Here is a 15,592-nt window from a genome sequence, read left to right as displayed (position 1 = left end):
CCACTGATGCTAAGTCACTGATGCTATCATTAACAGAAGCAAACCAGCTCAGAAGAACACCTTTGTCAGTTTTCATAACAACGTGGTGGTTCACTCTACTCATTGGCACCTAATAGACATGTAAGCATAACGCACACTGAGGACCAGCATCCGAAATCAACTTCTCTGATATCCTCAGCGGGTTCAGCTCTTCCACTGAATGTGCATTTTAGATTTAGGATAAAATGTCAGTGCTGGCGTGGTGATATTTTATGGGAAGGGGGAGGAATCCACACAGTCTCCCAGAACTTATCCAATTAGTCATTTTCCTGGTTACTGGAAGTCTATGTAAAAGGAAGTGCAGGCACATCCACATGTCCACAGACTGAAAGTACCACTTCCTGTGCAGTGAGCACAGAAGAAGGAAGGGCTGGGGACAGTTTGAAGTTCACAAGAAGGAACCAAGGATCAGACTGAGAAAACCCAGAGTTAAGGTTCTTAGGGTTCCTGAGAGCTCAGCTGGACGTGACTGAGTGACAAGGCACACAAGCTCAGGTAGGCAACCCTGAAGAGGCTTCCCTCTAAACAGCACTCTATTTCTGGGACTGCATTATAAGAAATTGCTGATGCTTTTGAAAGCAATGGAAACACTGGGACACTTCAGAACTAAATGGGCAAATGAAAGGAGTATTGGGTTTATATATGTCCTGGCTGTTTCTAGTTCCATGATCTTGGTGGTCACTGTCTAAGATCACATGATTAACAAGAGGAGAGCTCTTGTACCTGCAAAGGCTTTTAGGCCATTCACTAATTGGGCAACCTAAGCGCTGAGAGTGGAAAACAGAAAACAGAGGCAAACTGAGCTCAGAAACGAATTCCACAGGCAACTTGGTCCTTCCAACTAACAAGGGCACAGTTCTGACTTTGAACCTTAGGTTACGACTCAACTCCAGGACTTCTCACACTGCATTCAACTGCTTCTCCACACTGAAGAGACTCAGACACAGGCTGTCTCTGGCAGGTGGGAAAATAGAAAGAGGAGCCAGAGTCAGAGACAGCTGAGATCCCGCACCCAACTGTGTGTAAGCAATTGCTTAATAATGAAAACCTTAATATATATTTATATATTTATATAAATATATATTTAGCATCAAGTCTATGTCATTATAAAACCATGTGTTATTTTCACACATAAATCAAAATTTACCTCTGAAATTCATTTTTGATTATGACTTTACTAACAAATAGAATTACTGTGAGGATCCTAAAATAGGATAAAATATGCATGGTAGATGCTGAAAACAGTGCTATGAGACAAACAATGAACAAATAGTTCTCAGTAGTTTGGGTAGTATGTAATGTGAATTGGAGAATTTTAATTATATCTCAAGACTGGTAGAATAACTTGAGGATCAAACTCATCAAAATAAGGGCCAGTGCACTTGAACATGATAGCAACTAGGAAATGAGTGCTACATTTTGAAAATCTTTTTGTTACAGTTACTTGTGTGTATATGTGTGTATGCATGCATGTGTGTGTGTGTCAAGGCAAATATGCAGGTCACAGACAGCTTGCAATGGATCTCTCCTTCTGCTCTGTGGGCCAGCAAATTGAACTTGGGCCTTCAGGCTTGAAGTCAAATGCCTTTGTCCTCTGAGCCATGTTGACAGTTCCATTCTACAAGTTTTATGTGAACATTTGTCTCTGCACACTAGGATCAGTGGGAGTTGTTGTTGTCATGTTCTGAATATGTTCATTGTCTAAAAACAACACTCTGTCTCAAACAGAAAAAAAATCCTCCTGAATCCAAGGTTTGGGTTTTCAAATTTTCTTTAGTCTTCTAGTTCTATCCCCTGTAGGATAAGTCAAGAATGAACTAAGGTACTCACCTATAGATTTGAGAGTGTGAAGCTGGGTGTGCAGTTCTTTGTAAGAGCTGAGTCCATTTTCTCTTCCAGCCGTGGGAGCTCCATCATGATTCCACAAGTAGTGACCAATGAGACTGTCACAGTCATCTCACCAAATGGAATCAGCTTTCCACAAACAGACAAACCCCAGCCTACCCAACAGAAGAAAGACAGCCTGAAGAAACATCTAAAGGCAGAGATCAAAGTGATGGCGGTAAATCCCACTCAGAACACCCTGGGGTGGGAGGAGGGCAGAGGGTGAGGCTCTATATATTAGAAACAGAGATAAATTTGTGGTGTGGAAGCCTTCAGTTTTGACAGAGTGATCACAGAGTGGTCTGTAGACTGGTGGAAGCCCCTTGGGAAGTTGCTTAAATCTCTAAGATATTCCACAAGTTGGCAAGTATTTCCCATTTCAATATACCTGGACTGTAATTCAATGACCTTATTCCATCAGTCATTGAAGTTTTGTTGATTATTATTTTTTATTTTTGGAAAGTTCTTGCTCATTATTTTATTTATGAATAAATAAATGTAGCTACATTTTATGTGCTCACTGAGTGCAGAACATCCTTTTTCTCTTTAGTGAGAAGAGATGATACAAAAAGACCATTGATTTGCTTCTCCATGCTCATCCAGGAGATACTAAAGGGACTTTTGGGTATAGGGAGATAAGAAGGAATTTATATTTTGTGCTATGAGGAAAGATGAAGGTATTTTGTCAGTGCTGTCTGTACGAAACACTATTTGCATGGGCCTTTATGTTACTCAGTCCCAGAACTTAGTGGAACTGATGGTCTTGTCTTGGGCATTCAATCCTCTGGAAGCTCATGTAACAAAATGTTTATAAATTTGCTTAATCAAAATTACAACAGTTGTGAGTCTGTGAGGTGAAGAAAAGTGTCAGGAAGATAAAATTTCCCTTTTAATATGGAGGCAAGGGATCACCAGACTGGACACCTGGACTGAAGCTTGACACAGAGAGAGGCTGGCCCTATGTGGTGTTCTGTGGGATCTGAGTGATGTGGAGTGAGGTTTCCACATTCTAGTGCTGAGTGGGAGGGCATTCAGATGCCTCTTCTTCCCACGAGAGGGAGCAGGAGACTTGTTACCCATGCGCTTAAGTACAGCCCAGCCAGGAGATGCCAGAAGAGGTGAGCATGACAGAAAGAACTGAAGGTGACCTGAGGTTCTAGCAGACCCTCATCCCCTCCAGAATGAACTTTCCTCTCTGACTGCAGAGCTTGCACAATGTCTGTGTGCTCACTGGGATGTTGTAGAAGATGTCAGTTGCATAGGCACCAGGGAAAAGTGGAGAGGTCCTTCTTGTCATTGCTGGTTTAATCGCCATCTCCCTTCTTTCAACAGGCAATCCAGATCATGTGTGCTGTGATGGTGTTGGCTCTTGGAATCATTTTGGCATCTGTCCCCTCCGACACAAATTTTACCTCAGTGTTTTCAGCCCTTTTAAAATCTGGTTACCCATTTATAGGAGCTTTGTGTGTAAGTAGACTTCTGTGGAGAATAAGATGGGGAGGAGAGACAAGGGAGTTGTCACCTAGCTGCATTTCTGTCTTTTTTTTCCTTTTTTCTTCTGTCATTTTTGTTCCTCTGTCTGTCAACAGAGAAGGCCTTAGTGTAGAAGGGCAGCAGTTATGTATGTCATCCTCAAGATATTTTCATGTAGTTCAAATAAGCATTTCTTGTTAATATCACCCTTGCATGACATCTCTTGAGCAATGATGAGTTTAGTGGCTTCCTGGCTTTAGGGAAGCATCTAGGAAGTGGGGTCCAGATGATCTAGAGCTTTCTGTATCATGCAGGGTTATGCAGTGGTTCACACTGCAGGAAGGAACACTTCCATTTTTAAGATCTGGCTTTGTTGGAGGCATTCAGGGCGATAGACTGGATATTCCTCTGAGACTGCTTCATGTCTGGAATCAGGAGGTCATGAAGGTTCTTTTCTCAGAGGACAGCTCTCCTCTAGACTGATGTGGTCAAATTTCACTCACAAGTGAGGTTTCCTGTCACTGTGGCTTCCCATCTGATTATTACAGCTCAGTAACATTTTTTCCCATTCTTACATTTTTTAATTTGATTAATCCATATCTCAACCTTTCCTTCTGTTCTGTCAATGATTTCTACTTTAGTCAGGCCAATCCATTGACTTCATCCATTGTCCATGAATATTCTTCTTTTGTCCCAGGGTCTAGGACCCTTAGTTGTTGTCCCTTTTTGGTCCTCTCCTGACTTCCTCATCTAGACCTCTTACATTTTCCTTATGGTGACTCTACTTGATGACTTTGATAGCTGTTGGCCAACATTTTGTGGAATGTTTGCAGATCTAATTGAGGCCAGAATGGTGAATGAATAGGTGATGAGAGAGGGGAGGCACCTTTCTGCCAGATCATGTGAAAGATGCATACTGTCAATACCATTTCACTGCTGAAATAACCCTCTGCATGAAGTTATGTTGTTTTTATTCTTCAAGTTTTCTTCTTCTCCATTCTGTGATCTTCTCATGCCGATCAGCATTGTTCCCATGGGAAAAGTTCTTGAGTTACTTTTAGTTTAACTTTAAGAACACACACTTAGAGCTATGCAGTAGCGCAACAGTAGAACACTTGAGTAGTATGTATAAGGTGCTGGGTTTAACCCCCAACATCACCAAGAAAAGGAATCACTTATGTGTATGGGCACATTGATGAATTCTGGAGGCTGAAACATCAGATGGTCTTGCATTTTAAAATTCATCATCGGAAACATTCTATTACTTAACTTCTGTAAGTCTATTGAGTCTGAGAACATATTTTGCTTGCCTTTCTGCAGTGTGTAAGAAAGACTTCATGCCATCCAGCCCTCCTGCCTTTTGTTCTCATTCACCTGGTGTCTGGAGCCACCAGCTAAGAGCAGATTTTCAGCTCTTGCACTGCAGTTAACAAATCGGATTCTGTTTTTCTTTAAAACAAGTAGATCTTATTTTCAAGCTCTTACAAAAATTGGAAGGATACATGTCAGAAGCCATTTTGGGAGCTAGTATTATTCTTACTCTAAAGCCAAACAAAGGCATCACAAGAAAAGGAAACTACAGATGAAATTCTCAAGAATGTAATTTCAAAATTCTTCATCAGAATAATAGCACACTGAGTATGACAGTACATGAAAATATTACTCAGCATGGTCAAGTTAGATTTGCTTAGAGATTTAAATGTGGTTTAATGTATGCCACCGAGTAAATGATATCCCTTTATTAATGGAGGCACAAATCCAAAACAGCAATTTCTTGGTATTTTTCATTCCAAACCATTATCTTGTATTTTTCTTCAAAGTTCAGACTCCCAAATTTTTCTTTCCCATAAAAACAATCATTTGCTATCTTTTAAGGTGCTCGTTAATTTTAATGGTATAGATTCAAGCTTGCATCTGTCTTTTCTCAAAACTTTCTAGGTATCACATGGGCAAGGGGAAAATCTACGCACCTACATGTGTCTTAAATTACTGGTCAGTTTTTACCAGGGCTTTTCCCATTGGAGTGCTTCATAGGCCCCAGATACTAACACTGCAGCCATTCTATACTTGCACTCAGGCTTGACAATGTTTTTCTCTTCCCCGAGCAGTTTGTCATCTCTGGAATTCTGTCTCTTATCACAGAGAAAAAGATGACTAAGCCTTTGGTGAGTACAAGAGCTATAACCTACAATTAATGGGAATGGAACTTAGAACACTTCCAAGCCAAAAAAAAAAAAAAAAAAAATTCAAGCTAGTTTCTCCACATTGAAAGTTAGAAGCTAATTTTAGAATAGCTATGTCTTAGACTCAGGAGCTCACTCTGAATTCTCTGTAACCTTGTACAGAGTGTGTTCTTCTTGCCCTGGTGCCCAAAATTAAAGCCTATATGATATTGACAATCAGTGCCCAAGAATCTCATGCAAAAAAAATCTGCTTCCTTATGATGCTGTCTATAAATAACAGGCTCTAGTATCATCAATTTAATTGTATTAAGGCATACCTAGGAGATTAGTAATCATACCCCTGGGACCATTTATAAGCTGAAAATTCAGATGGTTTAAAAGGAAGCAAAAGGAAAGAAACCTCTTCTCTTTGTCTTTCACTGACATGTGATCTTTTCTGCTCTGCCAACTCCTCTCTGTAAATGTAACTTTCATTCACCTGATGTAATTGTCATCTTGGAAGCTTACTGCAGAATAAGCTCACCTTTTCTAGTTCTTTCTGAACTCTGGCTGGTCAGTTCAACTCAGCTGTTTTGGCTCAAATTCCTCTGCAAATTGACTGATTCAATCTGGCCTCTAACTGAATTGCTTTGCTTGGCCTCAAACTAATTCTGGCAATTTGTTCTAATTTGGCTCCTTAATTCTCTGGCTTCAGCTGTCTCTGCAGACCTGCACTGAACTACATGAACTCATGAATAAACACAACTCCACTGCACTGCACTCACAGCATGGACTCCCTGCTGACTCTCTCTCTGCACTGCTCTTACATAGATTCTCTTTCTTGTGCTGTTCTCATGAGAGTTTGGCGTATGCTTTCTCTCTTTCTGTCAAATCTTTCTCTGATTCATCACTTTGTCTACCTCACAATTAGTCATCACTTTTAAACATGTTGCTTCACTCTACAAATTAATTTTACCTTTATTTAATTTTTTTATTTATTTTTAATTATTTTATTTAATTACTTTTATTTAATTTATGTACTAAGGACATGCCTGCATTCCAGCTAGTTTACACAGAGCTAGGTCTTTGGATATGATCACTTGCCAAAGCAGCCATATTGCTGAATTAAAATTCCTCTACACCTCTCCATGATCATGGCCTGATCCATGGCATGAGCCAAAATATTTCATTATTCCCTCAAGCTGATCACATGAGGCACTTTGTCAAAACAACAAAAAGTCTTCCACAAAAGTATTCAAATTTTATTTATCAGTGATGGAACAAAAAGGCTTATAGAAAAGGTACATCTGTTGTGAGTTTGCTGTATAATTTCACCCACTAAATGAAGAACTTAAGAAAACAGATTAGATGTTGTTCACATGAGGAGTTTTCTTCCACATTTAATCTATAACACATGGATTATGACACTTTTGTTAGGACTCACTTTCAGCATCCCAATTGTGACTATTTGGTCAAGAAGTTAAAGAGTATGACTTGCTAGTGTTCCAAAGCATCAGAACTAAGCGATCTATTTAATCCTGAAAAGAAAGGTGGCCTATTAGGTCAAATCATACTTTATCATATGACAGTTAGGTATACTCTGTTACTTTCATACATATATCTGTAACCCATAGAAAGGTCTTAGCTCAATTCTTACATTTGATAAGCCAAGGAAGAAAGGAAGCTGCTTCTGAGATCAGTTTATGCCGGGCGGTGGTGGCGCACGCCTTTAATCCTAGCACTTGGGAGGCAGAGGCAGGCGGATTTCTGAGTTCGAGGCTAGCCTGGTCTACAGAGTGAGTTCCAGGACAGCCAGAGCTACACAGAGAAACCCTGTCTCGAAAAACAAACAAACAAACAAAAAAGAGATCAGTTTACTTATCTCCCGAAATTGTGACTGGTGTAACATGAGATTCATAGTGACAGCAGAAAGTCAATGAGGAACTGACTACTTGAGAACACTAAGTCTAGGGATATCTGGTCTTGTCTTGACATTCATCCAGTCTTGACTGGTTTTCTTCTTCCTCTCATTGTTTGTGTTCATACTGTATTATCCCATGTCCTGTGTTGACAAAGGATAGAGTCTTATGTACTTGACCCTTAGCATAGCCAGTCCTATGCTTATACACACCCCAGAGCCTGGTTGATGCTACAAACCATGTCCTCACATTTATCTTCAGGTGTATGTGCTTTTGAGAGAGAGGTAGTGTGCCAGGTGGTGGGAGGATTAACTACTTTACCTTTCACTCCTATGTTCCTGAGGGTTCCATGGAGGTTTCTAAGTGTATGAGTCAGATTTACTTTTCTGCAACAAACACATGGGATGAATCAACTTATGAAGAAGAAAAGTTTATTTGGGCTCACATTTTAAGAGGTCCTCATGCATGGCTGTGTGAATTTGTTCCTTTGGAACCATTAGAGAGGCAGAACATGTTGGGAAACAAAGTATGACAAATCTTGAATCAGGCCACACTTGCTAATGGTTCTACCACTTCACACTAGCATTGACCTGGGAATTAGGTTTTCAACACATGATTTTTTAGGGGGTAGGAAGCATGCCAGATCCAAACTATATCACTGAAGGTATTGGTAGATAGGGAAAATTTGGGTTCTGCACTTTCACCTTTGGCAATAGAGATTTGGAAAATCTCTATTGGAGATTTTCCAGGCTTATCTCACAGGACACTACTTGGAGTCATGGATGAAGCTGTTAGAAAGCCAATATTTTCTTTCCTGCCTCTGAAGATTTACTTATCCAATCATAATTTACCTTCTGGGTTTATATGTTTGTAGACACTAGAGGGCACCGAGAAATAAACCATTGTAGTTTTAGATCCTGAAAGAGATAAGCAGCTGGGTCTATTATAATGTAGTGAATAAGAGGCATATGTGATGTCTGTTGTCATTCCAGGTTCACAGCAGCCTAGCCCTGAGCATCCTGAGTGTTCTCTCTGCTCTTACAGGCATCATTATCCTCTCTGTCAGTCTGGCTACTTTAGAGCCTGCCTTGCAGCAATGTAAGCTGGCTCAACAACTAGCCACAACCCCACATTATTATCATTTCTTTCGTCCTTTGCCATCAAACAAGAACTGCTTCATAGCCAAGGCTGCTCTGACTGTAAGTATTTCAAAAGAAAATGTTCGAGGTTTTAAAGACTTTTTTTGACAGCTGATTTCTTCTGTTCCCTGTTTCAAAACTCTCTGTTCATTCTCTCTCTCTCTCTCTCTCTCTCTCTCTCTCTCTCTCTCTCTCTCTCTCTCTCTGTGTGTGTGTGTTTTAGTTTATTAGTTTTTAAAACTAACATATAAAGTAATTGGTTTCATTGTGGCATTTTCATAGACTTTATTTTTATTCTTGTTTGCGTATTTAGGATAAAGCCAGAGCCATTGAAGACAGAGGCAAGAATGAACATATTGTTAAAATTCTACACAGAGGGAGTCATGTAGTAATAGCAAAATATTGAAAGAACTTGCCAAATTAAGTATAAAACTATAAAGATAAAACTATAAAGATCACCCCATATTTTCTAAGAATGAAGAAGATACTGCAGTTTTAGTGATGAGGTTGTCAAACCAAGACTCTTAGTTTATGTAGTGAGTGAAGCTAGGAAAGCATATCAGAAAGAGCAAACCAAACAAAACCCAGATGATCAGGAAATGCATGAACCTTGGTGCATGTGTGTGGTGCAGGCATGAGGGTGAGCTGAGCAAACCTCAGCCACACGCTGAGAAACAGTGTGGGAACTGAGGGGGTTGGGGGAAGTCAGGGCATCCACTTCCTCCAGTAATTACAGTAGCAAGGAGCACCAAGCCTGTGTGGAGGTGTGCTCACTGCTGCTTTCATTACATTTAGCATAAAGAGATGAGCTTGTAAAATGAGGAGAAACGAACTACAGAGAAACAGAGAAGATTAGCTGACAGTGATGTGAGGGCCTCCATCTTATCAGAAACATTCATTGTCTTGTAACCATAAAAGTCAGATGAGCAAGAGACAGTTGGATGAGTGACAGATAGTCAGTTCTCCTCAACCCCAGGCTTTCTCAGTTCCTTATGGAGCTGGGCCCAGGGAGTCTTCCTTAGTTATGAAAATCACAATAATAAAAATAATATCTGCACTAGTCAGAACCTCACTAACCCTCACAAATCTTTGCAGAGGAAATATTACACAGGTGTGATACAGAAGCTAGAAGAGCAGAGACTTGCCCAGCCCCACACTAAGCAGCAGAAGAGAGACAAGAGCAGGAGCTGTTGACTCTGCCCTGGGGTCACTACTCCTCTCTGCTCCCTCATTCAATGAATAGTCGGGATCCATGATCAAGAGGGATGAGAAGTGGCAGAAAATGGCTTTGTTGATTTAGTTTGTCCTCTTCACCCACTTCCTCCAAGGAATGAAGGGACCAGACACCAAATTTAGTCAATTTGTAGGTTTGGGAGGATCTATTTCCCTTCTCTGATGGTAGAGATGATTTCATCTCTACAATCACCTCCCACCCAGGTGTGAGGACTTCAGTTGGCTCAATCACACTGACCTCTCTTCTCCTGAACTTAGGGAGTCTTTTCACTGATGCTGATCAGCAGTGTGTTGGAGCTTGGCCTGGGTATCCTCATTGCCATACTGCGGTGGAAACAGAGTCGCTCTGCTTTCTCTGGGGTGAGTATGCTAGAGGCTTCTTGAACTTGCCTGGTGTTCCTCTGGGATATATTAGTCAATGCCACTAAGAATATCAGACAGAATAATCAGCAATATTGAAATGTACACTATGTGTTGTTGTTGTTGTTGTTGTTTTCATAGCAAGGGTCCTCAGTAGATATTGGAGAGAGGAGACAGAAGTAGAGATGACGAGGGACACCTGGACAAGAAATAGTTGTACATCACATATATCTTAGTTCTTTTTTTCCCAAAAAAATCAATCATAGATTTGAGGAAGTTAAATGTATCTCCTGGCAGTACAGGGAGTTTGCCTGTAGCTAAGGAACCCTGACTATACTGATCACTCAAACTAGAACACAGCTGCCTCTCTTCTGATCAGGAAAACTTCTCTAAAAATAACTATCCTCTAACCAACTTAACTCCGCGATGGCTAGTTGCACACTTGAATGTGTTTAGCCTTCTTTGAGATCTTAAAGATCTTCCTTATCTCAAAGTATTAAAGAAATGTTGTTAAATCAAGTCACACAGAGCTTAGCTCAACTGAAAACTTTTCGGCAGCCAAAGTCTTATTATACGTTGTGAATAAATACTATATGATGAACATGAAATAGTTTTGGGAACTTAATGGGGGCACCGTTCTCATCTTTAAATAAAGATGAAGCCTATATAAAACTTCAAAGGAAATTATATTTATAACTGTATCTATTTATATGTAAGTAGAGGTAAATAGCTACAAATCTATTCAGTTAAATATGAGTAAAGTCTGACACTTGATTTATTTTCTTTTTTCTTTTTTTTTTCTAGAATGTGGTTTTCTTATCTCAGGACTCAAAGAACAAATCCAGTATGTCTTCAGAGTCCCTTTGTAACCCTGCATATGAGAAACTACTGACTTCATAAAAATTAAGTAGAAATTATATAGCAGAATATCAGTCTTTAACACAATTTTAAAAAGCCATTAATTGTGTGACAGCAATGCTTAATATCTTAAAATGTGTGTGTGTGTGTGTGTGTGTGTGTGTGTGTGTATTAGTTAATAAGCAACAATGAAAACATGTTCACTGGCTGGGTTCAGTAGAATGCTCTTGATTTTGCTTCAGCCAAAGCATAGACCTGTAAATTCCAATTTATGTAGTGGTCAAAGAGCCCCAGAAGTTTCTCAAAAAACTAGAAGAATGTTTCATAGGCTCAGAGTGGAGCAAATGGGCTACATTTCTTCTTATCCTTTGCCCTTGGCTGCAGGAGGTACTGGTTAGCGCCTGAGATCTTATTCTGGTTCTGTGGCATGGGACTTTATGGTGTCCATTGTATTCATAAGTTCATGAAGACAAGTCACCTGTTATGAAATCCCAAAGAGCATACAAGATATTGGCCTCCATAGAAAGTCCTTATGTAAACCCATATTTTATTTGTATAGTTTTGTTTTTGCATTTAAGCACATGGCATATCACTTGACATAGACATGTCAAGATGAAGTTCCTTACTTACGTCCTAAGTGCAACCAAAAGTTTCACAGAAAATCTAACCAAGAATACTCAACATTTACTAAGAGGTTATCTCTATCTGATTTCAAAATAAAAAGGAACTGTTGTATTTTTAACTTTTTCCTGGTGTTTGTGCACATTTCTTCTATTTTGTTTTCTATTATAAATACTGTCTACAAAGCTGAAAGAAATAACATCAAAATTAAAGTGTGGATTAAACTGAATCTGAATGAGCATTCGATATTTAGCAACACTGTCTGGGTACCAGTTGGGATACTTGATTTTAGGATCAGCAGTGTTAACAGGATAATGGTCTTGATTTCAGACTATTCATAGTCAAATATGAGAGGTGGGTGTAAGAATAAACCTGGGATTGTACTGTACATGGAATTCACTCTATCTCAGCATAGAATAAAGTCTAATTTATTCTGCCCACAAAATGTAAGAAACAGGGAAATAGTAGGTAAGAGAGCAGAAGTGTAAGAAGAGGAGGGAGGAAGGGAGAGAGAGGTGTGGGGAAGGAGGGGAGAGAGAGACAGAGAGGGAGGGGGGGGGAAGGGATTCTTCTTTAAGAAATTTCTCCATTGTCAGTGAAACCTCACTGACTTACTGCTCAGGATAGAGTACCTAGGAACTACACTTGGTGATTTTATCTTCTTTATCGTCTCTCTAGCTAATTTTATTCTGATAAATTAAATGTTTAATTTGCTGAGTTGAAGGCTAATCATACTTGAGGGTATAGAAAGAAAATGCAGAAATTTCAACACCAAAAATTCATCGCATTTATTATTAATTATAAAAAGACATAAAATACTACACCCAAACACAGCCCCACTAAATGGTAAAATGGACAAAGATCGGGTTTGGCATACTACAATGTTATGTCAAGTTAGAGAAGTGAAGTGCCACTCATCATAGTCATGACATAGAGCATTTGCAGAGAGGCTCTGTTCAGTGAAGGGTATGTCCACTAGTGCCTGTGGAGAGATACAAAACATACATGAGCACATGAGGACAGTTGCCCATAGACCTGCATCTCCTTTGGCCTCACCTATCTTCATGACATCTAGAATTTTCTATGTTTGAGTCAAAATTTATAACTGCCAAATGTGAACACTTGGGAATCAAAAAGTTTTATGTTTGGAAAAAAAAAAAGCCAATGCAATACCTGTTAAAAGCTTCCTGATTAAGTTTTTTTCTTTTAAACTGACATAAATCACATGATTGTAAGTTTTCTATAAAATCACAGAATAACATAAACTCGGACTGTGTATCTTAAATGGCATGAGATACAGTGATCTGGGCTGACCCTGTGAATTAGTAGAGCTGAGATGTAGGCATCATATTTAGGGAAACTTAGAAACAAGGAAGAATCCCTGTCTAGGGCACTATTTGCTTTGATCCAGTCTTTCTTCTATCAGTTTGAATTTTAGTTTTTAGTTGTTATTTTAAACACCAGCAAATGTAATACAGGTTAACGATATTTACTGTGACACGCCCATACACAGTACGTTGTCTATGTCTGTCCTGTTTGTTTGTTTCTTTGTTTGTTTGGCTGTTTGGTTTTTGTTATTATGGTTGTTGTTTTTAAATTACCACTAACTAGAGTTATCTGGGAAGAGAAACCTCAACTGAGAAAATGTCTCTATTAGATTGGCCTTTAGGCAAGACTGTAGAGAACTTTCTTGATTGACAATTGATGTAGGTGGGCCTAGCTCATGGTGGACAGTGCCACTCCTGACCAGGTACTCCTGGATAGTATGTAAGAAAGCAGATTTAGCAAACAAGAAGCTAAGCAGCATTCCTCCATAGCCTGTGCTTCAGTTTCTGCTTCCATTGCCTTCCTTGAGTTAACTTCCTGATGGACTATAACTGTAAACTAAAAATAAACCCTTTCCTCTCCAAGTTGCTTTTGGTCATGATATTTATCACAGTAGCAGAAACCTTGATAAGATGTTATCAACTCACTCTTCTATGTTACCATAGAACATACCTTCCAGCCTCCTTTCCAGTCTCTAATTATTTCTTGCTGGAGACCAGCTCCAGCTGCAAGATTCAGGTACTGAGACTGGGAAGGGGCTTTCTGACCACCTGTTGACTTTCAAGCAAGTGGCCCCAAATATCTCGGGCATCTTTATACAACCACAATCCTGCTTCCCTGAGTAGTAATATCATTGGACATTTTATTGAAAGAAATCATAACATCAGCACTCAAAAACTTCCATCATTACAAAAGCCCCCAATAGTTTCCCTTCCTCCTTCCTCATTCCAGATGGGACAGTTAGCACTTAACCTTATTTTGCACTACATAGCATTATGTCAGCAAGCCAAAAATAAGTGTGTAGCCAGGTATGTCCTGTAGACACGGTAGACATGAGCATATACCCAGTTGGTAGCTGTTGAGTTATATTTTCCAAAACTTTACTTTAATAAGTGGACTTAAATGATTTAACCTCCATTCTAGCCCACCACCAACCAGGTGTAGCAGAAAGGAAAGGTTAATAGGGCATAGGAGGATATGGACCCATTTAGAAATAGTTCCTTTGAGCTAATCCAATCTCTCTTGTCAGGATATCAGCAGTTCAGTTCACATGAATCAGCAGGGATAGCTTGATCCACTTACAAAGACCATTCAGAATTTAGCAACAACAGTTAAATCAGGAAGAAGCTGTGAGGCTCTGCCATTTGGCTCAAGAAGCAGCAAGAAGGCTTCAGAACAGTTCTTTGGTGGCGTTTCTTTCTATGAAGTCACAACAAATGATGACCAGCACAGAGCGGCAAGGGGTACCAAAAGCACAAAGTATTGTCAACTGTCTGTTGGGTTCTATTTATACCCTTTCCAAACATCACATGCTCTCTCAAGTGTCTGCTCTAGGAAAATATCACATACCCCTTATCCAGGCTGCCTTCAGAAAAACACCAAGTGTCTGTTCTCAGCAAAACATCCTTTCATTTGTCTGTTTGAGCAAAAACATCCTTTCAAAATACAGTTTCTAGAAAAGTATCTCATGATCTAACTGAGTCTTCAAGGAAACCAGAAATTTACTCTTTAGGTAGGAAATGCAGTGAAAGAATTAATTTGTGGGTATAAGTCCAGTCATCACATAGCACCCCACTGTCATAATGCTTTTAAAATTGCAGACAGGGACATGTATATTGTACCAAGTCACCTTTCCTGATATGCACCTATCAATTCCTGATACCAGCTTTTCACCAACCATTTTTAAGTCTCTATTGATCAGACATAGCTTCCCCATTTTAAGTGACTGTTGATTGCACATAGCTTCACCACTTAAAGTCTCAGTTGATCAGATATATCTTCATCAAAACAGTTATACAAACAAGACTCACCACTCTCTACTACTGGAACAAGCTTATTCAATATGACTTTATCTGTTTCTCTAGTGACATGATTACATGTCCCCAAATACCCAGGATTAATGGTCATGTCTGGAGGATCTATACAGGCAAAAAGAGGAGAGGAGGGTTTTACCCCTTGAAAGAGTATTAACAAAAACAGAATCATCCACAAGGCTTTCAGCCTGCATGATCCTGGCCTTGTCTGTGACTGACAAAATGAAACTAAATTTTGCTATGAGTATAGGTAGAAAAAAAGAAAAGAAATCTTGTAGCACATACAATCTAGGGAATAAGCATAGAGGCCACCAAATTTACTACAGGCCCTTGGCAAGTGGGAAGAGGTTTCCATGGGCTTTGCCACAGTAGAATCTCAGGGGTCTCCGTGGGCCTTGCCACAGTAGAGTACATCAGTGAAGCACTCATATGCTGTTCCCTGGAGATGCTGCATGCTCCTTGCCAGTTTCTTTCTACTTTCATATCATTAAGTTTGTTTGTTAACTTCTATCAGAGAAAAATGCAGTACTGTGTTCTAATGTCTT

At 39.6% G+C, this 15,592-nt stretch overlaps 1 protein-coding gene across 2 annotated transcripts; it reads left to right on the top strand.

Moving 5' to 3' along the window:
- The first annotated feature begins 374 nt into the window (after positions 1-374).
- LOC117719710 (membrane-spanning 4-domains subfamily A member 6D-like) lies at positions 375-11,809 on the top strand. Of its 2 annotated transcripts, XM_076917489.1 has the most exons (8): positions 391-534; positions 915-1,061; positions 1,939-2,101; positions 3,256-3,390; positions 5,505-5,561; positions 8,470-8,676; positions 10,108-10,209; positions 11,014-11,809. In XM_076917489.1, exons 3-8 carry the CDS (start codon positions 1,955-1,957, stop codon positions 11,107-11,109), a joined length of 744 nt encoding a protein of 247 aa, XP_076773604.1. In that variant the 5' UTR covers positions 391-534; positions 915-1,061; positions 1,939-1,954; the 3' UTR covers positions 11,110-11,809. The 2 variants fall into 2 exon arrangements, with proteins under 2 accessions (XP_034373815.1, XP_076773604.1); XM_034517924.2 differs by lacking the exon at positions 915-1,061 and having other exon boundaries at positions 375-534.
- Positions 11,810-15,592: the final 3,783 nt, after the last annotated feature.

This window comes from Arvicanthis niloticus, chromosome 1 (assembly GCF_011762505.2).
Source record: "Arvicanthis niloticus isolate mArvNil1 chromosome 1, mArvNil1.pat.X, whole genome shotgun sequence".
NCBI classification, from domain to species: Eukaryota; Metazoa; Chordata; class Mammalia; order Rodentia; family Muridae; genus Arvicanthis; species Arvicanthis niloticus.
This window is presented reverse-complemented; position numbering and strand designations above follow the sequence as displayed.

What these genes read in the sequence shown, in the direction of transcription:
- LOC117719710 (XM_034517924.2), top strand. Translation starts at nt 1,955, where the DNA reads ATGATTCCACAAGTAGTGACCAATGAGACTGTCACAGTCATCTCACCA. An exon ending in AAAAGATGACTAAGCCTTTG is followed by an intron (nt 5,562 to 8,469) that starts GTGAGTACAAGA and finishes TTGTCATTCCAG; the next exon opens with GTTCACAGCAGCCTAGCCCT. An exon ending in TAGCCAAGGCTGCTCTGACT is followed by an intron (nt 8,677 to 10,107) that starts GTAAGTATTTCA and finishes TCCTGAACTTAG; the next exon opens with GGAGTCTTTTCACTGATGCT.